Source organism: Dryobates pubescens, chromosome 26 (genome assembly GCF_014839835.1).
Source record: "Dryobates pubescens isolate bDryPub1 chromosome 26, bDryPub1.pri, whole genome shotgun sequence".
Classification (NCBI taxonomy): Eukaryota; Metazoa; Chordata; class Aves; order Piciformes; family Picidae; genus Dryobates; species Dryobates pubescens.
Window position 1 is genome coordinate 16,765,619 of NC_071637.1, and position 26,197 is coordinate 16,791,815.

A 26,197-nucleotide genomic window follows, 5' to 3' on the forward strand; every position below is an offset into this window, starting at 1 on the left:
CAAGGCCTCATCCACAGCCTCCCTGGGCAGCCTGTGCCAGGGTCTCAGCAGCCTCCTGCTGGAGAACTTCTTCCTCAGCTCCACTCCAGCCCTGCTCTGCCTCAGCTCCAAACCCTTCTCCCTTGGCCTGGCTCTGACACCCTCAGGAGAAGTCTCTCTGCAGCCTTCCTGCAGGATCCCTTCAGCTCCTGGCAGCAGCTCTGAGGTGCCCCTGGAGCCTTCTCCTCTGCAGGCTGCACAGCCCCAGCTCCCTCAGCCTGTGCTCCCAGCAGAGCTGCTCCAGCCCTGGCAGCATCTTTGTGCTCAGGACTCTCTGCAGCAGCTCTGTGTCCTTGAGATGGGGACCCCAGAGCTGGAGGCAGGGTTGGAGTTGTGCTCTCAGCAGAGCAGGGTCAAGGGGCAGAGTTTTCTTTGCTGCTGTTGTCTGCCTGAATGCCAAAGGAGCCAGCAGGAACCCCCTGGGGGTGCTGCCTGCTCTCCTGAAGCAGCTGATGGCTTCCCCCCCTTGTTCCTCTGCCTCTGGTAGGCTCTCAGCAAGAGCAGTGGTGGTGCACCTAGGAGCTGAGCAAGTGGTTGGTGTGGCTTAGCCCTGCTTCTTTAGATCCTCCTGGGGCTAAGCTCTGCTCTGCCAGGTTTTCCACACACTCCAGGGATCCTCAGCCCACAGAGGCTGAAAGTTCTGGCAGCTGCCTGCAGGGAAAGTGGAAAGTTTAGGTGAAAGGTTTATAGCCACTGGAAATCCCCCATGGAGCAGAGCTGCTTTTCCTTTCAAGCAAGAGCAGGGCTGGGGAGATTGATTTGCTTAGTAACTTCAGGCCTCTGTCTTTCATCTCACTGCACTGCAGCTCTGGGCCCTTGTCCTTCTCTTCCTCTGGCCCCTGGCACCATCAGAGCATGGGCTGGGGGCTGTGCCTTAGTCCCATCCCAGCTGTGCCATTTGCAGCCTGACTTCCTGCTGCTTTCTCTTCCTTTGCTCCAGGAAAGACTTTGAGCTATTGGTGCTTCAGCCCTGGGTACTGCATGCAGGAGCTGGTGGGCCAGGGGGTCAGGTCCATCATCCTCACCAGTGGGACTCTCTCCCCCCTCTCCTCATTCACAATGGAGATGCAGATGTGAGTAGCCAGCTGGGTGCCCCCCAGGGCACAGCCTGCCCTCTGACCTTTGGGGCTTCTCTTGGCCCTCTCCTGGAGGGCTCTGGCCTGGCTGCCAGTGGAGGATCCCCTGGGGGGTGCCTGGCAGCTCCCTTCTCTCTTCCTTGCAGCCCCTTTCCTGTCTGCCTGGAGAATCCTCATGTCATCAGCAAGCACCAGCTCTGGGTTGGGATCATTCCTAAGGGGCCTGATGGAACTGAGCTCACTTCTAGCTATGACAGAAGGTAAGAAACTTCCACCTGGGAGTCTGCTTTGAAGTCCTGGCTTCTGTGTTCTGGGCTCTGCTTGCAGGAGGCTGGTGGTGACTTCAGTGGTCCCTGCAGTTCTTCTCTTGGCCAGAGACTGTCCCAGTGTGGACATCCTGCTGGCTAGCAGCACCCCTTGCCTGCTGCTGTTGGCACTTCAGGGCTGGAGGGCTGGAAGCTACCAAATGGCAGAGCACTGAGTGCACTAACAGGGCCCTGAGCAGGCCAAATAGGATCTGCTCCCCCAGGCATCACCCAGGAGCTGCACTTAGGCTCTGGTAGAGGCCTTCTGGACATGAACCTTCTGGAGTGAGTGCCACAGACTGCTCAGGGGCTGGAGCAGCTTTGCATGAGGCCAGGCTGAGGGAGCTGGGGCTCAGCCTGGAGAGGAGCAGGCTCCAGGCAGACCTCAGAGCAGCCTGGCAGCAGCTGAAGGGCTCCAAGCAGGCTGCAGAGGGACTGCTCCCAAAGGCCTGCAGGGACAGCACCAGGGGCAGGGGTTTGAAATGAGAGCAGAGCAGATTGAGATTGGAGGTGAGGAACAAGTTGTGCCCCAGGAGGCTGCTGGAACACTGCAGCAGGTTGGCCAGGGAGGGAGCTGAGGCCCCATGGCTGGAGCTGTGCAAGGTGAGGCTGGAGAAGGCTGTGAGCAAGCTGCTGCAGGGGAGGATGTCCCTGCTGAGGGCAGGGGGCTGCACTGGGTGACCCTTCCCACCCAAGCCATTGTGGGATTGCCCTTCAGCCCCACTGGGCTTTGGGGCACTGCAGTGTTCAGAGCTGACCTCTTCTCAGTGCAGCTCTGGCTGCTCAGCCTGCAGCAAACATGAGCTCATAAAACTGGGCTGGAAAAGGCCTCTGAGCCTGAGTCCAAGCTTCAGGCCAGCTCAGAGAGCATTCACTGCAGCCAGCCAGGCAGGCAGGGGGGAGGCTGTGCCCTGCTCTGCAGAGGTGGAGGGCACTCAGCAGTGGAGCTTTACAGAGAAGCAGCCTGGCAGCTCCTGAGCCTGTTCTCACCTTGCAGCCCTCAGTGGCACTGCAGTGCTGGTGGTGAGGCAGCTGTCCCATGGAGGCAGCAGGTTGGGAGCCACCCCTGCCCCAGGGCTGGAACATCTTGCAGGAAGGGAATGCACAGCCTTGGCTTTGTTGTGGCAACACCCCTGGGCTATTTGTAGTCCTCAGGAGAAATGCTTCCCCCCATTCTCCTTAACCTTCACATGTAAATTTCCTTGGAAAACAGAGGGCAAAGGAACACAAAGGCCTGAGGAGAGCTGGCTTGGCCCTGGGGCCTGGGAGAAACAAACACAGCTTCCTGTGGAGCTGGGCTTGTGCCCCCAGCAAACAATAACCATAGCAACCAGCTCCATCCTCCTTGCCCCTGCAGCCTCAGCCCACCTCCTCCAGTCAGGGGGGGAGATGGTTGCTGGCTTAGTCAGGGCTTGGCAGCAGCTCTGCAGCCTCCTGGCAGGGCTTGCAGCCTCCAGTTGTGGCATTACTCATCAGGCTCCTGGGGCTGCCCAGCTGCACTTGTTCCTTTTTGTGACAGGGAAGTTCAGATCATCCTCAGGGCTGAAAGCCCTGCTGGGGTCCTGCTGAAGGCACAGCTGGGGGCTTGTGGCCAGCTCTGGGCCCCCAGGACTGGGAGACAGGGAACTGCTGGAGAGAGCCCAGCAGAGGCTGCAGAGCTGTGAGGGGCCTGGAGCAGCTCTGGGAGCAGCAGAGGCTGAGAGCCCTGGGGCTGAGAGCCTGCAGAAGAGCAGCCCCAGAGGGGACCTCAGCAATGCTCAGCAAGAGCTGAAGGAGCTGTGGGGGGCAAGAGGCTGGGGCCAGGCTCTGCCCAGTGGTGCCCAGGGACAGCACAAGGAGCAATGGGCACAGAGTGGCAGCCAGGAGGTTCCATGAGGAGAAAGTTGTTTGGTGTGAGGGAGCAGAGCCCTGGAGCAGGCTGCCCAGAGAGGTTGTGGAGTCTCCTGGTGTGGAGAGCTTCCAACCCCCCCTGGGCACTGTGCTCCTGGGCAGGCTGCTGTGGGGGCCCTGCTTTGACAGGGGGTTTGGACTGGATGAGCTGCAGAGGTCCCTTCCAGCCCAGCCATGCTGGGGGCTGGGATGCTGGGATGTTCACTGGCAGTGCACTGTCAAGTTGTTAGTGAGCTCTCTCCCTTGGTCTGGGTGCTTGCCCTGGCAGGGGAGCAGCCAGGAGGGTGGATTGCTGCTTTCAGCTGGATGTCAGAGGGGGTCAGGGAGTCTGAAACCCAGCAGAGGGAACTCAGTGATGTTCTTGATTTGATTTCCTTGCAGGTTCTCAGAGGATTATTTATCTTCCCTGGGGAAAACAGTTGGTAAGTGAAGTGTGGGGGGGTCAGAAATGGGGACTTCAGAACCCCCCTAGCAGAGGAACACTCAGGAGGGCAGAGCAGAGAGAGCTGAAGGCTTGTTTTGCATATCTGAATGCTCTCTGCTTGCTCAAGCAGCTGCCTCCTGCTGCTGCATGCAAAAGGCACTTTGAGTGCTTGCTGTCATGTCTCCAGGCCTGGGGTTTCATTTTGGCTGCCAGGTGCTTAGGTTTGGGCCCAAACTGTGGCTCTCCAAGAGGATCAGGAAGTGGCAGGAGCTGGGAGCTCAGTGCACAGGGGTGGTGCAGCCAAACACTTGCAGAGCAGTTGAGGCTCACAAGGCCTCAGTCCCTCTGGTGAGGGTTTTAAGGGCTCTGTGTGAAGCCTGCCTGAAGGCAGCAGGTTTGGTTCCAGGGCTGTTACACAGAATGCACAACCTGCAGCATGTGAGGGCAGGAGACAAGGAGGAGGTTTCTGTAGCTTGGCTCAGGCAGGATTGAAAGGGATCTGTGACCTCTGGAAACCTTTGGAGGAGAGCTCAGAGCTGGTCAGCAGGGCCTGAAAGGAGTCCTGTGCCCAGCTCTGGAGCCCCCAGCACAGGAAGGACCTGGAGCTGATGGAGGGGGTCCAGAGGAGGCCAGGAAAATGCTCAGGGGGCTGGAGCAGCTCTGCCACAAGGCCAGGCTGAGGGAGCTGGGGGTGTGCAGACCTCAGAGCAGCCTGGCAGCAGCTGAAGGGCTCCAAGCAGGCTGCAGAGGGACTGCTCCCAAAGGCCTGCAGGGACAGCACCAGGGGCAGGGGTTTGAAATGAGAGCAGAGCAGATTGAGATTGGAGGGGAGGAACAAGTTGTGCCCCAGGAGGCTGCTGGAACACTGCAGCAGGTTGCCCAGGGAGGGAGCTGAGGCCTCATGGCTGGAGCTGTGCAAGGTGAGGCTGGAGAAGGCTGTGAGCAAGCTGCTGCAGGGCAGGGGGGGTGCACTGGGTGACCTTTGGGGGTCCCTCCCAGCCCATTCTGTGGTTCTATGCTTTGGAAGGTGCCCTGCTGCTGCTGCTCCCTGCAGCCTGTGTGCTCCCTCCCAGGCTGGGATCCCCTCAGCCAGGCCTCTGCCTCTCTCCTTGCAGGGAACCTGGTGCGAGTTGTTCCCCATGGCATGCTGATCTTCTTCCCCTCCTACCCTGTCATGGACAAGAGCCTGGAATACTGGAGGGTAGGTGAATTGCTCTGTGGCTTTGCTCTCTAGCCATGCTCAGGAACTTTTCTTTGTTAGTAAGTGAAAGCCCAAGGCAGGCTTCTTCCCTCTTGCTCACAGTGCCCTGAAATCCACCTTTGTGGAGCTGAAGCCCAGAGGACTCTCAGTCTCTCATCCCATCTGGCCCCAGGCTGCACTGAGTTTCACCAAACTTGTTAAGCCTCCAGATTAGACTTGGTCAAAGTTTCAGTTCTTGGGGAGGGGAAAAAAGTCCCAGCATGAGCACTTCTTACTTCATCTCTAGTGAGTGACTGTTGCTGGCTCACCTTGTAGCTGCTCCTCACCTTGGGCCCTGCTGAGGCTTGCCTGAGCAGTGCTGCTTTGTATCCTTCTCCTTGAAAGTGAGCCCTGGGACAGAGGTGGCCCTGCAAAGGGGGGCTCTAGGAGGGGGTGCTGGGTGCCTGCAAGCTGGGAAGGAATGGATCTCTTCTCTGTGCCCTGTCTGAGCTGCACCAGCTGCAGGGAGTCAGTGCTGGTGGAACTGCAGCTGCCTGGTTCCACCTCCTCTGCTTGGCAAGAGAGGAACAAGTTCTGAGGGAAGTGTGCAGTGACCACCCCTGAGCATATCCCTTCTTGGGGCACTGCTGGTAGGGCCTTCCCCTCAGCTCACCACTTCTGATACCTTCTTTGTCTGTTGGACAGGAGCATGACCTTGCCAAAAGAATAGAAGAAGTGAAGCCCATGTTTGTGGAGCCCAGGAACAAAGGAAGCTTTGCAGAGGTTGGCTGGCTGCAGAACCTCCCTGCAGCCTTTTCAGGAACTGCTTGGCTCTTTCAAATGCCTTTCCTGTGGTGTGTTAGAGGGTGAAGCCCCCACACTTAATGCTGGCATGAAAGGGAAACACCTAAATGCCACCCTAAGGTGGCACTCTCCTAGGGTAAAAGTGAAGCCCACACACCTGATCTTATCCTGAGAGTGGAGCTCTCCTCCTCCCCACTCCCAGTCTGTGCTGGGCTGAGAGTGGAGCTCTCCTCCTCCCCACTCCCAGTCTGTGCTGGGCTGAGAGTGGAGCTCTCCTCCTCCCCACTCCCAGTCTGTGCTGGGCTGAGAGTGGAGCTCTCCTCCTCCCCACTCCCAGTCTGTGCTGGGCTGAGAGTGGAGCTCTCCTCCTCCCCACTCCCAGTCTGTGCTGGGCTGAGAGTGGAGCTCTCCTTTCCCGCTCCCAGTCTGTGCTGGGCTGAGAGTGGAGCTCTCCTCTCCCACTCCCAGTCTGTGCTGGGCTGAGAGTGGAGCTCTCCTCCTCCCCACTCCCAGTCTGTGCTGGGCTGAGAGTGGAGCTCTCCTCTCCCCCTCCCAGTCTGTGCTGGGCTGAGAGTGGAGCTCTCCTCCTCCCCACTCCCAGTCTGTGCTGGGCTGAGAGTGGAGCTCTCCTCCTCTCCCACTCCCAGTCTGTGCTGGGCTGAGAGTGGAGCTCTCCTCCTCCCCACTCCCAGTCTGTGCTGGGCTGAGAGTGGAGCTCTCCTCCTCCCCACTCCCAGTCTGTGCTGGGCTGAGAGTGGAGCTCTCCTCCTCCCCACTCCCAGTCTGTGCTGGGCTGAGAGTGGAGCTCTCCTCTCCCACTCCCAGTCTGTGCTGGGCTGGGAGTGGAGCTCTCAGTGTGAAGTCAAATGTAGCTCTCTCCTCAGCATGTGCCTCAGGATGATCCCTTTCCTGCTTGACCCTCTCTGCCTTGCAGGTGATGGATGCCTACTATGCCAAAGTTGTCTGTCCTCAGTCCACTGGAGCTACTTTCCTGGCAGTGTGTCGAGGGAAGGTAACAGCTGGGAGGTTTTCTTTCATCTGAGCTCTCCTCATGCAGGGGGTGGGGGAGGGGGGTTCTAAATTCCCATCCATTCCTGCTGTTTGACTGTAATTACCTGGAGGAAGAGCAGCCCCCAGGAGGAGTGGGAGGGCCTGGAGGCTTTTCCAGGTCCTGTCAGGTTTCTGTGTGCCTCCTTCTTGGGTTTATTAAAGGCAAACATCTTGGAGCTCACAGGTTGCATCTGGTTGGAAGGGACCCTCAGAGGTCATCTTGTCCACCCCCCCTGCAGCCAGCAGGGACTGGATCAGGCTTCCTAGGAGCACATCAAAAAGGAGAAGAGTTTCTGTCTCCTGTTGGCTCTGGCTGGAAACTCCACCCCCTGGCTGGGAGCAGCTGCCTGGAGCAGAGCCCCAGGCAGCCTGCTTCTGAATCTTGCTAGAACAACCCTGCTGAAAGCCACAAATAATCTTCAGCTTGAAACCCTCTCCATTAACTTCAGACCTTCTGCACACATCTGTTGGCCTTTCACTGCCTTTCTTCCCCCAGTGCTGACAGATTGGTTAGCAGTGGAGTCCTTGCAGAGGCCTCAGTTACTCTGGGAGCTGCTTTTTTGTTGCTGCTGACTGCAAACCAAGAGCAAACTCAACTTCTTTGGAGCTCTCAGTCCCAGTCTCCAAAGCAGCTGGGGCTGGAGGAGTGAAGCAAAGCTTTAGCAGCTTGTGAGGGGGACTCTCAGCTCCTTAAGCCCTGGCTTTCCAGGAGCAGTGTGGAGAGGTCATGCTCTGCAGGCACCTGAGGCTGAGCTCTCTGCTCTGCTCACAGGGCTGCTGACATGACTGCACAGCTGCAGGGCTTTGAGAAGGGGTTTGTTGTCCAGAGGTCTCTAACCAGCTCTCTTCCAGCAGGTTTCTGTTAGCTTTCCATTGTTCCTTTGGAGTGCTTCTGTGGTTCTCTGGTGGCAGAAGGTTTGCTGTGTCCTCCTTAGGCCTTACTGACATTTGAGGGTACAGAGGCATTGGTCAGAGGTATCACAGTATCACAGTACCACTAAGGTTGGAAGAGACCTCAAAGATCATCGAGTCCAACCTGTCACCACAGACCTCATGACTAGACCATGGCACCAAGTGCCACGTCCACTCCCCTCTTGAACACCTCCAGGGATGGGGACTCCACCACCTCCCTGGGCAGCAGATTCCAATAGTGAACAACTCTCTCAGTGAAGAACTTTCTCCTCACCTCCAGCCTAAACATCCCCTGGTGCAGCTTGAGACTAGTAAGAGGGATCTTACTAGTGTCTACAAATACCTGGGTGGTGGGTGTTAAGATAAAGGTGCCAGGCTCTTTTCAGTGATGCCAAGCAATGGATCCAAGGAACAACATGTATAACCTGGAACACAGGAAGTCCCATCTCAATGTGAGGAGAAACTTCTTTAATGTGAGGGTGACAGAGCACTGAAGCAGTATTGACTGATGCTTCAGAAGTCTTCTGCATACAGTTCTGCTTGTCCAGGAGTCAGACATCTGCATTAGCAGTGCTGGCTGGGCTGGGCTTTGATCCAGGGCCTCCTGGAGGGGCAAAGCTGAGTTTCAAAGCCCTGGTGACAAAAGCAGAAACCCAAAGTAAAAGTACTGCTAACATCCTTCCCAGCTGTGCTTGCCTGGGGACTTCACTGAATGGAGAGGGAACAGAGCAACAGCTGCTGGAGTGCTCTGAGATGGCTCCTCAAAGTCTGTGGGTTAGTGGGAACCTCTCTCTCTGTCTCTCCCTTCAGGCCAGTGAGGGCTTGGACTTTGCAGACATCACAGGCCGGGGAGTGGTCATCACCGGGCTGCCCTTTCCCCCCCGCAGGGAGCCCAGGGTGGTGCTGAAGATGCAGTTCCTGGATGAGATGAAGAGCACTGCTGCAGGTGCACAGGTAGTGCTGGGCAGCTCCTCACTCTTGCCTGCTTCCAGGCCTGTGTCATTGTTTCTGCCTCTTGGCTCCCTGTAGTTGCTTTCCCTTGGCATTTGGCGACCACAGGATCCCAGTGGGCTTGGAAGGGACCTCTGGAGCTCCAGCAGGGCACCCCCAGCAGCCTGCCCAGCAGCACAGTGGCCAGGGGGGGTTGGAAGCTCTGCAGAGGAGACTCCAGCCTCTGCTGAACTCTCTCCAGTATTTCCCTGCCTCTTGAACTGAGGAGCCCAGAGCTGGCCACAGTACTCCAGATGTGGGCTCACGAGGGCAGAGGGGAAGGAGAGCTTCCCTTGCCCTGCTGCTCAGACTCTCTCGTGCAGGCAGATTCCTTGGTGGATGCTGTTGGGTGCTCTTTGTTCAGAGGAAGCAGTGGGTGCCCAGCAGCCCAGCCAGTGTGAGGCAGTGCTCCTTCCTCTCTCCTGCAGTACTTGTCTGGCTGGGAGTGGTACCACCAGCAGGCTTCCCGTGCCGTCAACCAGGCCATCGGCAGGGTCATCAGGCACCGCCAGGACTATGGAGCCATCTTCCTCTGTGACCAGAGGTGAGGCCTGGGCTCAGCACACAGCAGCACACAGCAGCAGCTCTCCCTCCTCACCTGGGCTTGGGTGCTTTGTATATACAGAGAAAAGGAGGCTGAAGGGAGACCACCTGGCTCTCTACAGCTCGCTGAAAGGAGGCTGGGGTGAGGTGGGGCTTGGTCTCTTCCCCCAGTGATGAGAGGAAATGGCCTCAAGTGGCACCAGGGCTGGTTTAAGTTGGGCATCAGAAGCAACTTCTTCACTGAAAGGGTTCTCAGCCATTGGAGCAGGCTGCCCAGGGAGGTGGTTGGTTGGATCCCCACCCCTGGGGGAGCTTGAAAGCCACAGAGATGTGGTGCTGAGGGCTGTGGTGTAGCACCAGACTTGGTGGAGTTAGGGAATGGTTGGACTGGATGAGCTTAAAGGCCTTTTCTGTCCACAGCAAATCTGTGATTCAGGCTGGGGAAGACCCTTGAGATCCCAGGCCCAGCTGTGAGCCCTGCTCTGCCAAGCTCACCGCTAAAGCAGCCCTCTCTCACTGCTGGGAGGAGGTCACAGCTCCCAACAGGTTTCAGTGGTGTCCCTCAGTGCTGAGGTTTGAGTGGGGACAGGGAGCACCTCACAGTTCAGTTCTTACTGTTGCAGAGTTCAGGGTTTTAGGGGTGAAGGAGGAGGCCTGGCTGCTGCTGTGCTTGGTGCTGCCAGCAGAGCCCTGCTCCCCGGCGTGCCCCTCGCTCTTTCACCCTGCTGTTGTCTTGCTGCTCTTCCCTTGTTCTTCTGGGCTCTGTGTCTGTGGAATTCACCCAGCCCAGCTCAGCACTCTCTGTCCACCCCTCCCCAGGTTCACAGCTGGCTCTGTGAGGGGCAGCCTGCCCTCCTGGGTCCGTCCCTACGTCAGCATCTACGACAGCTTCGGCCGCGCCATCCGCAGCGTCTCCTCCTTCTTCCGTCTCGCCCAGGACACTGTGAGTGAGGAGCTCAGCATGGAGGCACCTCTGGGGCTCACCCAGCCCAAGCCCTGCTCCAGCAGGGCCCCCACAGCAGCCCAGGGGCCAGGGGCACAATGCCCAGGGGGGCTGGAAGCTCTCAACACCAGGAGACTCCACAACCTCTCTGGGCAGCCTGCTCCAGGGCTCTGCTCCCTCACACCAAACAACTTTCTCCTCATGGAACCTCCTGGCTGCCACTCTGTGCCCATTGCTCCTTGGCCTGTCCCTGGGCACCACTGGGCAGAGCCTGGCCCCAGCCTCTTGCCTCCCACAGCTCCTTCAGCTCTTGCTGAGCATTGCTCAGCTCCCCTCTGGGCCTGCTCTGCCCCAGGGCTCTCAGCCTTTGCTGCTCCCAGAGCTGTTCCAGGCCCCTCAGCAGCTTTGTAGCCTCTGCTGGACTCTCTCCAGTACTTCCCTGTCTCTCTTGAACTGGAGAGCCCAGAACTGGCCACAATATTCCAGCTGCAGCCTTAGGACAGGGCAGAGGGGAAGGAGAGCCTCCCTCTCCTTGCTGGCCACACTCTTCATGCACCCCAGGAGACCATTGGCCTCTTGGCCATGAGAGCACATTGCTGGCTCCTGGGCAGCTTCTCTCCCAGCTCCTTCACCCTCGAGCTGCTTCCCAGCAGGTCCCCCCTCACCTCCTGCAGGAGGTTGTTCCTCCCTGGGGCCAGGACCCTCCATTTGCCCTGGCTGAACTTCTTGAGGTTCCTCTCCACTCAGCTTTCCAACTTCTGTAGTGTGTGTGGGGTTTTGTTTGGCTTTTCCCCATGTGTGAGGGCTGGGAAGGGAGAGTCCTTGGCCAGGTGAGAGGTGTGACCAAGGCAGTTGTCACTTCTGGCCACTGGAAGCTTTCTGGGAAAGGGGCTGTGGCTGCCAGCTCCAGGAGTGAGCTGGGGCAGGATGTGTCATGTGGGACAGCTCATGGCATCAGATCACAATAATAACTTCCAGTTCCTGCTGTCCAAACACAGCTCTCAGAGGCTGGGGTGCAAGTGGCTGCAGCTGATGGCAGCATCCACAGCCCCTGCTCTGGGGGGAAGAATTCATCAGCCCTTGAATCTGGACTGCTTTAAAGAGTGAGACAACCCCTCAGCTCTCCATGCACTTCCTCACTGGCTCCTCTTCACTCACATGGCTTTTTGCTTCTCATCCAAGGCCCCTCCCAGCTGTGATTCAGGACCAGTCCCTTGATATCAAACATCCCAGACCCCCAGGATGTGAGGGGTTGGAAGGGGCCTCTGGACACCATGCAGTCCAAGCCCCCTGCCAGAGCAGGATCCCCCAGGGCAGGTCACACAGGCACACAGCCAGGCTGGGTTTGAATGGCTCCAGAGGAGACTCCACACCCCCAGCAGCCCCAGGGGGTTCCCCTGGCTCCTCCTCTGCTGCAGCTGCCCCCATCCAGCATGCAGAGCAGCCATGCTGGCAAGGCTGTGTCTGGGGTGAAAGGAGATGTCTTTGGGTTGTTGCTGGGATGTCTGTTTGCAAAGAGCAGCTTGTGCTGACTGCTGTAACCCCCTTGCAGATGCCCCCACCCCTGCTCCAGCGTCCTGCCAGCTCTGCTGACTGCCTGGGTGAGAGCAGCTCAGCACCATCCACCTCAGCTGAGCACATCCTCTCCCTGCAGAAAGCCAAAAGCCTGGATGACCATGTTCCCAGTCTGAAGAGGAGAAGAAAAGGTGAGGCCTCCCAGAGGGCACTGGGGCTGGTTTTAAGCAGAGAGGAGCAAGAGGGTAGAGACAGGAGTGGGACAGAGAGAAGGGAGAGCCCCAAGGCTGAGGCAGAAGTCAGATGAGAAGGGATGAAGCTTGGCAGCAGAAGATGAAGAGATGATCTCTAGAGGTCCCTTCCAGCCCCTAACATTCTGGGATGCTGTGGTGAGGGAACCACTTGCAAGCACAGATGGGGCCTGAAAGTGTCCTGCAGAAGGGAGGAGTCTGGGGCAAGATCTTGAAGCAGTGGAAGTCTGTTTCTGACTGGCACTGACTTTCCCATGGCCTCCTTCCACCCCTGGTGCAAATAGCTTCTGCAGAGTAATGAGAGGAGGAAAGCAGCAGGAGGGCAGTGACCAGGGGCCACAGCAGTGGCCTTAGGCCTGTGGTTAGCTGCTGCATAGCAATTGAGTGTCTCTCCCATCAGAGAGGCTGGCAGCAGGCTCTGCTCTGGCTGGCCTGCTGCTCTGGAGCAGAGCAGTGCTGTGTTGAGAACTCTGATCCCACAGCAGACAGGGCTGAGTGTGAGAGTGATGCCACAGCACACCTAAGCCAGGCCTCAGCTGCCTCCCTGGGCAGCCTGGGGCAGTGTTCCAGCAGCCTCCTGGGGCACAACTTGTTCCTCACCTCCAATCTCAATCTGCTCTGCTCCCATCTCAAACCCCTGCCCCTGGTGCTGTCCCTGCAGGCCTTTGGGAGCAGTCCCTCTGCAGCCTGCTTGGAGCCCTTCAGCTGCTGCCAGGCTGCTCTGAGGTCTGCCTGGAGCCTTCCCCAGGCTGAGCACCCCCAGCTCCCTCAGCCCTCTTACAGCAGAGCCCCCTGAGCACTTTCCTGGCCTCCTCCCCATCAGCTCCAGGTCCTTCCTGTGCTGAGGGCTCCAGAGCTGGGTGCAGCACTCTGGGTGAGGTCACAGATTGTGTCTGGTTGGTGAAGAGATCCCAGAGATCACCCAGCCCAGCCCAGCCCTGCTGCAGGCAGAGCCTTTGAAGCAGTCCAAGCTTCCTACCAGAAGCTCTTAAGCAGAAGAGCTCAGTCTGGGGGGAATTCCATAAGGCTGCAGCAGTGAAACAGCCAACTGTTGCAGGAAGCCTTTGTCTGCTGACCCAAAGCCATCCTGGTGCTGAGTTACTTAAGGGAAAGTGTGGGAAGTCCACCAGGTTGTGGGAACAGATTCTTGAGCAATGTAGGCAGGGATTAACCAAAGTCCTCTCCTTACTCAGGCCAAGTAATGCAGCTTTGGAAGAGGGGGCAGCTGAAGCAGGCCAGCAGAGCTCTGGGGCCATGGCAGTGCAGGAGAGGAGCTGTGGAGTGTTTAAGTTGTTCTCTCTGTATGCTTTGATGGCAGGAAAGGGAGAGGAAGCACCCAGCCTGTGCCTGGAGTATGAGGAGGAACTCCTCTCACCCAGAAGGAAGTGTGCTGGGCTCTTGGATGCCTTGGAGCACACTGAGAAGAGCTCTGGAGGTGCAGAGGAAGGAGAGGACTTTCCAGGAGAGGAGGAGGTAATGGTGCAGGGAAGCTGCTGCTGCCTCTGAGTGAGAGCTGCAGGCCCTGAAGCCAGATGAGGTTTGGGTTTCACAGACTGGGTTGGCTTGGAAGGGACCTTCAAGCTCACCCAGTTCCCACCCCTGGCAGGGACACCTCCCCCCAGCCCAGGCTGCTCAGGGCCTCATCCAGCCTGGTCCTGAACACCTCCAGGGAGGGGGCAGCCACAGCCTCCCTGGGCAGCCTGTGCCAGAGTCTCCCCACAAAGAATTTCTTCCTCATCTCCAGTCTCCACCTCCTCTCTTCCAGCCCCAAGCCATTGCCTCTCATCCTAGCACTGCAAGCCCTTGTCAAGCCCCTTGGCTGGGTGAAGGGCAGCAGTTCAAGCCCCTTCCAAGGGCAGCTCCCTGGGAGCTGCTGCCCTCTTGATGGAGCTTCCTCAGGGGCTTTCCTTGCCACACTCCCAGGTGACCCAGGGGCCCAGGGCTGCTGACCACCCAGGCTCCTGGCAGCTGAGCAGGCTCTCTGCAGAGCCAAGAGCTGTCAAAGAGGAGGCTGATAGACAAGACAGCTCCTCCTGGGGTGGAACCTGTCATCACCTGTGGGTGGAGGGAGGGTTTTATCTGCTAGGAATGGCACTTGGAGATGAAAATCTTTCTGCCTCAGAGGCTGTGTTGCAGATCTTTGGAATCTTCTTACCTGAAGCAGAAACTCCACTGTTGCAGGAAGCTTCTTTCCTCTTGGGCTGGCATTTCCAGCAGTGAGGAGGCTGGGTCCCTGCTCTCCCCAGATCCCCACTTGGTGCTGGGCTGGCTCCTGTAGCTGGCTGCCACCAGCAGGGCTCCTGCAGTGCTGGCTTGCAGGCTCAGCTTGGCTCAGGAGCCCTGTGGGGCCTCCAGGAACGCCCACTGCAGTGTGCCTGAGCCGGGGAGAGGGCCTGAGGGCAGAGTGTGGAGGTGGCAGAGAGGAGCTGGGGGAATGTCTGGGGCCTGAGTGAGGTAGCTGGGGGAGAAGGGAATGTACCAGCCTGGAGGAACCAAGGAGGAATGTTGCCTGCTGTGCTGCTGGGGAAGGTTAACTCCCTCATCCTTGGGCTGCTCTGGCACAGGCACCACAGCTCCTCTGGGAGGCCTGGCACAACTCCTGTGCTGGGGAAGTGCTGCACTGCTCCTGGGGGGCTCAGCAGCTCCTGCAGTGGGGCAGGCTGATGGCTGAAGTGGCTGGGCAGTGAGGCAGCTCTGCCTGCTCTGTCAGCTGAGACTGCTCCTGGGGGGCTTGTGGACACTGCTGGGGCCACCCTGTGCTGCTCCTGGGCTGGTGTTGAGGCTGGAGAAGAGGAGGCTGAAGGGAGATCTCTTTGCTCTCCACAACTACCAGCAGGGAGATTGGCTCAAGGAGGGGACAGCCTCTGCTCCTTGCTGGCAGGAGACAGGAGCAGAGGCAGTGGTTCCAGGCTGCCCCAGGGGAGGTTCAGGCTGGATGCTAGGAGATATTTCTTCCCTGGAAGGGTTTTCAGATGCTGTAGTGTTCTGCCCAGGGCAGAGCTGGAGTCCCCAGCCCTGGAGGTGTTCAAGCAGCTGTAGAGCTGCAGCTTAGGGCCATGGCTTAGTCTTGAGCCTGTAGTGCTGGGTTGGGGCTTGGACTGGATGAGCCTGGAGAGCTCTTCCAGGCAGGTGTGTTCTGTGACCTCTGGCCCCAGAGATGTGGGGAGTGCAGTCCTGAGGTGTGCAGAGCCTCAGGAGCAGTTGGTTTTCACCCTGCCTTAGCTGATGGTGCTAAGCACTGGGTCTGGACAGGTGGGTTGGTGTGCTCCATCTCCACCACCCCTCATCAGTGTCTGTGTTCCCCTTGCTCAAGGCTGTGCTGTCCTCCTCCCCAAACCATGGACATTCAGCTGCTCTCATTGGGGTGGGGAAGCAGCCCAAGCATCAGCAGCTCCAACCTTTCTGGGTAACAGCAGAGTTGAAATGAGTGCTCCAGCACCCTGTCAAGCTGAGACTTCCAAGGAGCCTTTGCCACCTCCAGATCAAAGAGCAGCAGGCAGCTGGTCAGTTAGAGGCTGCCTTCAGAGCTCCCTTTCATCACCTTCCCTCTGGCTTGGTCCCTGAGCTATGGAAGCTTTCCTGATGGGGACCTCCAGGAGCCTCCTTTGCCCTGGCTGGTGCTGTTCCAGGTGGTGCCTTTGCACTGGCCATGAAGAAGGTTTTGATCATTCCTCTGACTTCCTGCATGTGCCAAACACTTGAACAGGTTGCCCAGGGAGGCTGTGCCTGCCCCTTCCCCACCCAGGCTGGATGGGGCCTTGAGCAGCCTGGGCTAGGGGCAGCTGTCCCTGCCCATGAAGCTCATCCCTAGGTGAGCTGCAAGGTCCCTTCCAGCCCAGCCCTGCTGTGCTTCTAGGGCTTGCTGCTCCAGTTCCAGCTCCTCATTCTGTTCTGGGATGCTTAGATAGGAGATCTGAGTGTGACCTGGAGTCATGGCCAGGCTTGTCTGGGATTTGGTGTCCTTGCAGGGCTCTGAGTGCACTGCAGGTTGTGTCCCTGGGGCTCAGCAGCTGACTCCACAGCCTGGCAACCACCAGGCTTCTGTTTGCTTCTGCTGCTGTGGATTTGGTTGTGGTTCATTTGCTGCTGAAGCCTCACCCCCAGGAGCAGATGTTGTGGAAGGCATGAGGGAGCTGTTGGGTTCCTCTGGTGGTGCTCCCAGCTGAGCTGCCCTGTTCCCACCCTGTGCATGCACTGCTGGTCACATCCTTGCTGCAGGACTCTTCTCTTGGGCAAGAGAAATCAATCACAGCTTTGCTTTCCCAAGAGCTGTGGAGAACCCAAGTGGCAGCTGGGGGCTGCCTCACAGTCCCTCCTTAGGTAACTTGGGTTTGCTGGGGCTGGCTTGCTCTGATCTTGGAGGCTCTGCTGCTAAGCAATTCCACTCCATGGTGTCTCCTCACTTCCCTCTTGGAGTGCTGTCCAGTGCTCCCAGTCACAGCAGTGCACTTGCAGTGCTTTGGTGCTGGGAGATGCTGAGGAGCTCATCAGGCCAAGAGTGTTGCTGCTGCTGCCTCATCCTGGCTGCTCCCTGCAAGGCTGCTCAGGCCTCCCTTCCCAAAAGCCTGGTGGAAGCTTCCTTCAGGAGAGCAGCACCTCCAGGCAGCAAAGTCAAGGGGCATGTGGGGCATCAGCCACCCAGGGGAATGGAGCACTGCCAGGGCTGCCCTCAACCACTTAGCTCCAGGTCTGAGCACACTGCCAGGGCTGCCCTCAACCACTTAGCTCCAGGTCTGGGTCTGAGCACACTGCCAGGGCTGCCCTCAACCACTTAGCTCCAGGTCTGAGCACACTGCCAGGGCTGCCCTCAACCACTCAGCTCCAGGTCTGGGCCTGAGCACACTGCCAGGGTCACTCTGAACCACTTAGCTCCAAGGCCAGCATCACTTCTCCTGACTCTGCAGCCTCAGGACCAGCCTTGTCTTTAACCTCCTCTGCCCTGCTCTCTGTGCAGGCAGTGCTTTACCTCCCCAGGAGCCCAGACTCTGTTGCAGTTACCTCATTTGACTCTGCAGTGGTGTCACAGAGTGGGTGACCCAATGTGACCAGGGGCAGTGGCTGCCTGAGGTGGGCCCTGCCCCTGAGGAGCAGGAAGGAGCTTTCCTGAACCTTTCTTCTTCTACTCTTCACAGGCACAGCTTCTACCAAGAGAGGAGCAGAGAGGAGGCAGGAAGAGAATCAAGCTTGTCAGCAATGCAGTATGTGTTGTCCCCTGGCTCTGCCTTTGATCTCTGGGCTGCTCTCCTTTGACTTGCACCTTCCCAGCCCAGCAGAGGAGTGCTGCCAGAGCAGCTGTGCTGACTGGGGGGTGGCTTTTCCCTCCTGATGGGGAGCATTCAGCAGTGCATATCTGAAGTCTCTTTCCTGGCCTGCTCTTTCTCAAAGCCAGGCACTGCAAACCCAACCAGGCACAGGTCCAGGTAGGAGCAGGAGGTGAAGTGTTCTGGCAGTGACCCCCTTGTGCTCACCTCCTCCCCTTGGCCAGCTGTGGGGGGTGGCTTCCCAGAGAATCCCAGCATGGGAGGGGGCCTCTGGAGATCATCCAGACCACCCCCCATGCCAAAGCAGGCACCCAGGGCAGCTCACACAGGAGCACATCCAGGTGGGTCTTCGAGTCTGCTCCACAGCCTCCCTGGGCAGCCTGCTCCAGCAGCCTCACAGTGAAGGGTTTTCTGCTCCTGCTGAGCTGGAACCTGCTGGGGTCCAGTCTGTGTCCCTTGCCCTTGTCCTGTCCCAGGACACCACTGGAAAGAGCCTGGCTCCTCCTCCTGGCCCCCAGCTCCTCAGCCATCAATAAGATCTCCTCTGGGGCTGCTCTGCCCCGGAGCTCGGCGGCCCCGGGCTCGGCCTTTCCTCCTCACAGATGTTTCAGTGCCTTCAGCATCCTCTCTTGGGCAGGGTGCTGCGGGGGGGGGTCCGGGGTGCTGCAGGGGGGGGGGGCCCGGGGCGCCGCAGGGGGGGCCCAGGGTGCCGCAGGGGGGGCCCAGGGCGCCGCAGGGGGGGGGTCCCAGGGTGCCGCAGGGGGGTCCCAGGGTGCCGCAGGGGGGTCCCAGGGTGCTGCAGGGGGGTCCCAGGGCGCTGCAGGGGGGTCCCAGGGCGCCGCGGGGGGGGGGGGTCCCAGGGCGCTGCAGGGGGGTCCCAGGGCGCTGCAGGGGGGTCCCAGGGCGCTGCAGGGGGGCCCCAGGGCGCCGCAGGGGCCCAGCCGCTGCGCTGTCTGCTGCCCTCCTGGGCCGGGGGCCGTGGGGGCAGGCAGCAGAGCTGCAGGAGACAGCAGCCTGTGGGGTGCTGGGGGAGCTGCTCCCTGCCGGGCTCAGCCCGGGGGGGGGTCCCTGAGGCCTGCCCCTGCCCTGCAGGCGCCGCAGCCGCCCGGCCGGCGCGAGCCCCGGGCCCGAGCCGCGCTCTACATCGCCGCCGTCAAGGAGGCCCTCAGCCGGCGCAGCTTCCAGGCCTTCTCCCGGGCCCTGCAGAGCTACAGGGGCACCAATGACCTGGGCTCCCTGCTGGCTCAGATGAGCTCCCTCTTCGCAGAGGACGCCAGCATGCACGCCTTGCTGCGAGGTACGGGGCCTGCCCTGCCCTGGGGCCGGGCTGGGGGCTGCAGGGGGCTGCAGGGGGGCTTCAGCAGGGCGCAGGGAGACTGGAGAGGAGGAAGAAGCTCTTCCCAGTGAGGGCACAGGCGGCCCAGGGAGGCTGTGGCTGCCTCCTCCCTGCAGGTGTTCAGGGCCAGGCTGGATGAGGCCCTGAGCAGCCTGTGCTGGGGGGAGGGGTCCCTGCCCATGGCAGGGGGTTGGGGCTGGAGGAGCTTCAAAGTCCCTTCCAAGCCAACCCAGTCTGTGAATCTGAGCACGATCTGGAGTGGAGGTCAGCCAGGATGGTCAACGTGAGCGTTCCTCCCTGCATGTCCCCAGAGCAGCTCCTCTCAGTCTGTCACAGCTGCACAGATTGCCTTGGGGTGGAAGGGACCCTCAGAGGTCCCCAGGGACACAGCCAACCCCTATCTAGAGCAGGTTGCTCGCAGCCCCCCCAAGCCTGTCTGTGAATGTCTCCAGGCATGGGGCCTCCACCACCTCCCTGGGCAGCCTGTTCCAGTCTTTCACCACCCTGACAGCACAGAAATCCTCCTGATGTCCAACCCAAACCTCCCCTGCTCCGGCTTCAAACCCTGGCCCCTCATCCTGTGCCCTCAGGCCCTTCTGCACAGCCCTTCCCCAGCCTGCCTGCAGCTCCCCTTCATCCCTCAGCCTGCTGCTTGCCAGGCCTGACCAAAGCTCATGGCCTGGCCCTTTGCAGTAACCAAACTTTGGCTTGGCCAAGCTCCCTCCCTGTGCCTCAGGGGCTGAGATCCAGAGTGTGGCTGTGTGGAGAGATCCCTTCAGAAGGGTTCAGCCTCTGAGCAGGAGCAGAGCATCCTGAACTGACAGAGCAGTTGGAGGCTTCCTCAGCCTGCTGCTTGTAGTAGCCCACAGCACTTAGGTTCCAAGCTGCCCTCCTGCCCTGTGCCCTAGCCCTGCAGGCCTGCATTTGCAGGTTTCTCTGCCATTTGTTGTCTGTTCTGCACTGCCTGACTTCCTTTCCCCCTCTTTCCCCCTCCCTCCCCTCTCTCCCCTGCAAGACTTCTACCAGTTTGTTCGCCCCCAGCACAAGCAGCAGTTCCATGAAGCCTGCTGCAGCCTGACTGGGCTGGGCTGTGGCTACAAACCTGAGCACAGCCTCCTGCAGGAAGAGAGGGAGATGCTGGCCAAGGAAAGAGGTGAGGAGCTGCTTGTGGTGCTGGCTGTGGACAGTTTGACATCCCAGAATGGGCTGGGTTGGAAGGGAGCTCCAAAGGACACCCAGTGCAGCCCCCTGCCCTCAGCAGGGACATCCTGCCCTGCAGCAGCTTGCTCACAGCCTCACCTTGCTCAGCTCCAGCCATGGGGCCTCAGCTCTCTGGGTACCCCCAGCGTGCTGCCAGGGTTGTGAGTAGAGGGCAATGATGTGAAGCCCTGGGACAGTGAAGTCCTCAAAAGCCCAAAGCATCTTAGGGAAATCCTCTGCACCTCCAGGGGACTTCAGCCTGCAGTGCCATCCTTTGAAGTACAACTTGCTGCCCCCCCTTCCCTGGGCCCCCTGATGACAGCCTGGCTTGATTCCACAGGAAGGAGATGCAGGAGGAGGGGAGCTGCTGCATTCTCAGAGGACTCTTGTGCTCAGCTGGATCCTGGGCTCCACAGGAACCAAGGAGAGTTCCACTTGGCAGCAGGGCTGCAGAGTGCAGGTACACTCCATGGTCAGTCCAGCTGCAGTCCCAGGCTTTAGTTCACCACTGGCTCTGGGCTCTGCTGGGAGCAGCTCTGGTGTGTTCCCCTAGCACAGGGCCTGCCTGGCTGTGGGAGGGATGCTGATTGCACAGGGTGGGAAGGGTCCCTCCAAGGGCATCTTGTCCAACCCCCTGCAGGCAGCAGGAACATCTCCAACTGGATCAGGCTGCCCAGGGCCACAGCAAGGCTGAGCTTGAATGGCTCCAGGGATGGGGTCTCCACCAGCTCCCTGGGCAGCCTGTGCCAGTGTTCCACCAGCCTCACTGTGCAGAGCTTCCTCCTGATGCCCAACCTCAATCTGCCCTGCTTCAGCTTCAAACCACTGCCTCTCATCCTATCCCCACAGCCCCTTCTGAGCAGTCCCTCCCCTGCCTGCCTGCAGCTCCCCTTCAGCTGCTGGAATGCAGCTTTAAGGGCTCCCTGGAGCCTTCTCTTCAGGCTGATCAGCCCCAACTCTCCCAGCCTGTCTTCAGAGGAGAGATTCTCCAGCCCTCTGATCATCTCTGGGCCCTCTGCAGCAGCTGCATGTCCCTCAGTTTCAGCCAGGGGTGTACAGAATAGGAGACAAAAGCAATCAAGTGACTCAAGGTGGATGTGGAAGCAAGCAGCTGAAGGCAGCAGCCTGCCCTGGGGACTGCCCTGGCCAGGGCCAGCAGGGGCAGAGATTGAGCTCAGCACAAACCTTCCTGTCTGTCTAAGGCTCAGGAAGGAGCCACTGAAGGAGTGCAGCTCTGCATGAGTGCAGGTATGAGGAGGAGAACAGCTCCTGTTGTGGTGCTGCTGCTGTGGGCAGCCTGCTGCAGGAACAGGAGGCTGGCAACCAGCTCCCCCCAGTGCACAGAGCCCTGGGCCTGTCCCTCTGATCTCTGGCCACTATTTACCTTATGAAGTCGGAGGCTCAGCTGTGATCTCGGTGCAGGCCTTCCTGGGAACAGCCTGGGGATTTTCTCTGTGCCTCACAAGGAAGTGAGTAGGATCCTTGAGCAGCTTAGGAGCCCCTTTGAAGGGTAAAGCAGCAGCAGGAGCTAATCCTTTCTCTTTCCAAGCACAAACAAGCCCCCCATGGCCCAGGCAAAGCTGATGTTTCCAGGAAGGCTTTATCAGCTCCTCAAGCTGTGCTGTTCCTCTTGGTTTCCTTTGCTCTGCTGTTGGCTTTCCAAAGCACCACCAAATGTTCCCTCCTGAGGGCCACCAGCCAAAAGCCCCTGCCTCCTCTTTGCACTGAAAGGGAACTGAGGCCCAGGAGCCTCCTGCAGGGCAGGAGAAGCTGCCAGGAAGCTGCTCTGCTGATCTGTGTGCTTTGCCCCTCAGGGCAGGCTGCTGCTGGAGCTCCCAAAGAGCCTGAGAAAGCTTCCAGCTCCAGGAGAGATCACCAGGAGGGGCTCAGGTCTGCATATCTCAGGGATGTGAAGAGGGCTCTGACCCCAAGCAGCTACAGCCAGTTCACTGAAGCCCTGCTGGCTTACAAGAGGACAGACAACTATGCTGCCATGATCCCAGTGATTGCAGCCCTCACCACCGAGAGGCCAGAGGACTTCCATCTCCTGCACAGTAAGGGAGGGCTTGCAAATGGCTTTGGTTCAGTCTGAAAGCAGAGGAAGGTGCTGGGACCTTGTAGAATCCTGAGGTCCAGCCCAAGCCCCTGCCCTCAGCAGGGACATCCTCCCCTGCAGCAGCTTGCTCACAGCCTGCTCCAGCCTCACCTTGCACAGCTCCAGCCATGGGGCCTCAGCTCCCTCCCTGGGCAACCTGCTGCAGTGTTCCAGCAGCCTCCTGGGGCACAACTTGTTCCTCCCCTCCAATCTCAATCTGCTCTGCTCTCATTTCAAACCCCTGCCCCTGGTGCTGTCCCTGCAGGCCTTTGGGAGCAGTCCCTCTGCAGCCTGCTTGGAGCCCTTCAGCTGCTGCCAGGCTGCTCTGAGGTCTGCCTGGAGCCTTCTCTCCAGGCTGAGCCCCAGCTCCCTCAGCCTGTCCTTGTGGCAGAGCTGCTGCAGCCCCCTGAGCATCTTTGTGGCCTCTTCTGGACCCTCTCCATCAGCTCCAGGTCCTTCCTATGTTGAGGGCTCCAGAGCTGGATGCAGTGCTCCAGGTGAGGCCTCCCCAGAGGGAGTTGTGAGGTCACTGCTCCCTAGTTTGCAGGTTCAGCACTTCCAGGATAGACTTTGGCCACTGGCAGAGTTCCTCTCCCAGCTTCTGAGAGAGGGATGGAGCAGCAGGAAGAGTTTGAGTGAATGTCAGTGGCAACAACACCACAGAATGCCAGGGTCAGAAACTGTTCCTTCTGCCCAGCTGGAAGCTACCTGATGACTCTGGGGAGGAGACCTCAGCAGTTCCACCCCTGCCCTTCAGCCAGATGCTTTCAGCACCTTTTTTGCCTCCTCAATGTCTCCAAGTGATTGCTTTGTAGGAAAGCCACTGCTGAGCTTGGCTTCCCTGACTGCTCTCTGGGTGCTAAGCCCTTGGGTCCCATCCAGATTTGGGGAGGGAGAGCCCTTGGGTCCCATCCAGCTTTGGGGCTGAGCCAATCAGACTTGTGACCCCTGTTGTTCTGCAGAGCTTCACCTGGGCAGGGTCATGGAGCTGAGGCCTGACTTAGTGCCCTTCTCCTCCAGGAGTGTCAGCCTGCTGTCCCTGTTCTCAGGAGTGACTCAAGGGTTCTTCTCCTCCCAGGGCAGGAAGGTGCCCAGGTGGAAGAGGTTAGGAAGCTGCAAGCTTTCCAACTCTGTTCCCAGAAGAGAGGGAAGATACTGAGGGAGGGTCCCCAGGGCTGCCTGGATGGAGACATCTTGTGCTCTGCAGCTCCTCAGTTCCACCTTCTCCCAGCAGGAAATGATGCAGAGAGTGGCCTGGGAAGTGCTGCTGCAGCTCTGTTTGTTGTCTTTAGGAAATGACAGAGGCCTGACTGCAGTGACCTGCAGTGGCTGTCTCAGCCTCCAGAGTGGTAGCAATTAATCCTTTCCTTTCTTTCCCCCCCTGGCAGCTCAGTCTTAGAGAGTGCAGAGTGGGAGGGAAGTGAACTGTGGGGCACTGTGAGTCATCCTCTCCCCCTCAGCACTCTTCTTGCAGACAGTCAGGATCTTTCCTCAGCCAATGTGGTGACCTCAGAGGACTCTGGGGCAGGATTTCTGCTTGTGTGTTGTGAGTCCTTGCCAACCAAACAGAGACCAAGCTGCTTCCTCTCTCAAAGTGCCTGCTCAGGTGCTCTCTGCCTGCCTGCTGTCACTTGCTGCCTTGCAGGGCTGGAGCAGGGGTTTAGGCTTAGCTGGAGAGGAGGCTGAGGATTGCAAGGCAGATTCTCACCTGTGCCCTGGCAAGGAGAGCCCCATGGGCAGCCACTCAGTGAGGCCACGGAGTGTTGCACCCAGCTGAAGCTCCTCCCTGCTCAGGGCAGTGCTGTGCCCCTCTGAGTGCCCTTTCTCTTGGCAGGGTTCTGCATGTTCGTGAGGCCTCAGCACAGAGACAGCTTCAGACAGCTCTGCAGGGACCTGGCTGGGGCTGAGGAGCAGCAGAGCCAGCAGCACCTGCCAGGTGAAGGCAGTGCTCAGAGCTCAGGGAGCTGGGGCCTGAAGAAAGAAGAGCAGAGCCCCGTGCAAGGCCGGGAATGAAGCCTGGGCTGGGGAGCAGAGTCCTGTTTACTGTCTGCTGGCTGGTGTCCAGCAGCCTCAGCTGGCAGCCAGGGCCTGCACTGGGGCAAAGCAGCTGCCCAGGGCCAGACCCTGCTCAAAACCAGATGCAAGGAAAAGGGAATGGCAGATGAGAAGTGGAAGAGAAGAGAAGAGGAACCAAGTCAGAGCTGTATCTGGTATGGGGAAGGGCAGAGCTCTTGCCTCTGAGAGGGATGGGAGCAAGGGTGGATCAAGATCCACTTTGCCTAGGAAGAGTTCCCTCAGAGCTTTTAGAGCCCCTGGCAGTGCCTGAAAGAGAAACCTCTGCTGCCAAGCAGTGGGCCATGGCAAACAGCTCTGAAGCTGGGTTTTACTTCTTGTACAATAAAAACTTCCCCTCCTTGTGGAGCCTGTGTTGTGCTTTGGGTTGCACTGGGGCTTGGTGCTCAGCTCAGCAGCTGCAGCCACTGCCAGGGCTGAGGTACCAGAGAGAGCTCAGGGGAAGCTTCCTCCTCCTCCTGCTGGACTGAAATCAAACTTGAATTACCCAAGTCTAAGGTGTCAGCAGAAATCCCTGACGTGAGAGGCCTCAGCCTCTGGGCTTGTGCCTCTCTTCCCTCCCAAGCTGGAGCCAGTGAGTGTTGGGTGAGGCTCTGGGGGCACTGAGGGCTCTAGCAGCCAGGCTCAGTGTAGTCTCATTTTGGTGACTTCTCTAATGCTCTGTTAAATGCTGCCTGTGGGTGCTCAGGTGAGGCCAAGGTGAAGGCTGAGGTGCCAGAGGAGTTCTGCTCTGCCCAGAAAATCAAACTTGACTTCCCAGAGCCTGAAGCAGCAGGCAGCAGAGCCCCCAGGCTCTGGACTTGTGCCTATCCTCACTGCAGAGCTGGAGCCAGGCCGTGCAGAGCACCAAGGGGCTCTGGGGGCAGGTCCTCCTCTGACAGGAGAGGTCAGCTATGAACATGAGGCTTGCAGTGCTGCCTGTGTGTGCTCAGCTGATGCCAAGGGGAAGGCTGGGGTGCCAGGGCAAGCTCAGCTTTCCTCCTGCTGTACCTGGAAGATCAAACTTGAATTCCCAGAGCCTGAAGGACCAGGAACAGGACCAGGACCAGGAGCCCCCCCCCAGGCTCTGGCTTCTCTCCAGAGGCAGCCAATGGTGAGTACCAAGTGGGGCCCTGGGGTAGTTAGCTCTGACCCTCAGGACAAACTGCCAAGGTGAGGATTGTGCTGCCAGCCTGTGGCAGGCTGCCTGTGCTTGCTCAGGGTGCTTTGCTGAGCAGAATTGGTGCTTCCTGCCTCTTGCAGAGGGGCTCAAAGCCCTTCATTATCTTTCAGCACAGTGCTGTGATGGTTTCCTGAGAGCTTCTGGCTGCCTTCTCTTCCCCTCCTCAGCCACTTCCTTGTAAAGCAAAGCTCTAACCTCACTCTGCCTGGGGAGCTGCAGCACAGAGAGGCTGAGTGAGATCCTGTGCAAGGAACCCTGCAGCAGGCTCTGAGCCCCTGAGCAGCTCCCCAGGCTCCTGGTGCTCCTCTGGGCTGCCCTGGGGGTGTTGCATGCATCAGAGTCTGGCAGGTGGCTACTGGACCTGAGGACCCTCCTCTCTCTCCCCGCTTCCCTGCCCCTCCCCTGCTCTGGCAGGCTCTGCACCTGCTGTGGAGTCCTTCCTCTCACCTCTGTGAGCTGTGGCTGCACTGCCTGGGAGCGTGCCCTGAGGGTCACCTGGCTGCTGGGATTTGCCTCTCCTCAGGCACTGCTGGGCAGTTCTGTCTGGCACAGGAGAGCCCTGGGGGCAGCCCAGGAAAAGGTCAGCCTCCAAAAAGGAAATTTCCTTCTTTTGTTGCGCCCCCTGAGCCTTTTGTTGCGCCCCCTGAGCCTTTTGTTGCGCCCCCTGAGCCTTTTGTTGCGCCCCCTGAGCCTTTTGTTGCGCCCCCTGAGCCTTTTGTTGCGCCCCCTGAGCCTTTTGTTGCACCCCTGAGCCTTTTGTTGCACCCCCTGAGCCTTTTGTTGCACCCCCTGAGCCTTTTGTTGCTTCAGGTCATCATTTTTCCTCATCAGAAAGCCTTCAAATCACCTGAGGTGAGATCCATGGAGTCACAGGGTGGGTTGGTTTGGAAGGCAGCTTGAAGCTCATCCATGGGCAGGGACCCCTCCCCCCCAGCCCAGGCTGCTCAGGGCCTCATCCAGCCTGGCCTGGAACCCCTCCAGGGAGGGGACAGCCACAGCCTCCCTGGGCAGCCTCTGCCAGAGTCTCCCTGCCCTTGCTGGAAAGAATTTCTTCCTCATCTCCAGTCTCAATCTCTCCTGCCCAAGCTTCAGTCCATCCCTTCCCATCCCAATGTCCCTGGCCATGGCCATGGTCTGGAAGGTCCTTT

The 26,197-nt window shown here is 59.0% G+C and overlaps 1 protein-coding gene across 1 annotated transcript in view; it reads left to right on the forward strand.

Moving 5' to 3' along the window:
* Positions 1 to 23,834, forward strand: part of RTEL1 (regulator of telomere elongation helicase 1) — a 41,011-nt gene extending 17,177 nt beyond the window's left edge. The window contains exons 16-31 of the mRNA XM_054173508.1: positions 980 to 1,112; positions 1,262 to 1,375; positions 3,692 to 3,732; positions 4,850 to 4,935; positions 5,620 to 5,697; positions 6,653 to 6,730; positions 8,491 to 8,634; positions 9,099 to 9,214; positions 10,033 to 10,156; positions 11,709 to 11,862; positions 13,241 to 13,386; positions 18,276 to 18,480; positions 19,535 to 19,682; positions 20,073 to 20,179; positions 21,534 to 21,773; positions 23,649 to 23,834. Coding sequence (XP_054029483.1) covers positions 980 to 1,112; positions 1,262 to 1,375; positions 3,692 to 3,732; positions 4,850 to 4,935; positions 5,620 to 5,697; positions 6,653 to 6,730; positions 8,491 to 8,634; positions 9,099 to 9,214; positions 10,033 to 10,156; positions 11,709 to 11,862; positions 13,241 to 13,386; positions 18,276 to 18,480; positions 19,535 to 19,682; positions 20,073 to 20,179; positions 21,534 to 21,773; positions 23,649 to 23,827 — 2,093 coding nt within the window. The 3' untranslated portion in view covers positions 23,828 to 23,834. The remainder of the gene's footprint in view (positions 1 to 979; positions 1,113 to 1,261; positions 1,376 to 3,691; positions 3,733 to 4,849; positions 4,936 to 5,619; positions 5,698 to 6,652; positions 6,731 to 8,490; positions 8,635 to 9,098; positions 9,215 to 10,032; positions 10,157 to 11,708; positions 11,863 to 13,240; positions 13,387 to 18,275; positions 18,481 to 19,534; positions 19,683 to 20,072; positions 20,180 to 21,533; positions 21,774 to 23,648) is intronic.
* The last annotated feature ends 2,363 nt before the right edge of the window (positions 23,835 to 26,197 follow it).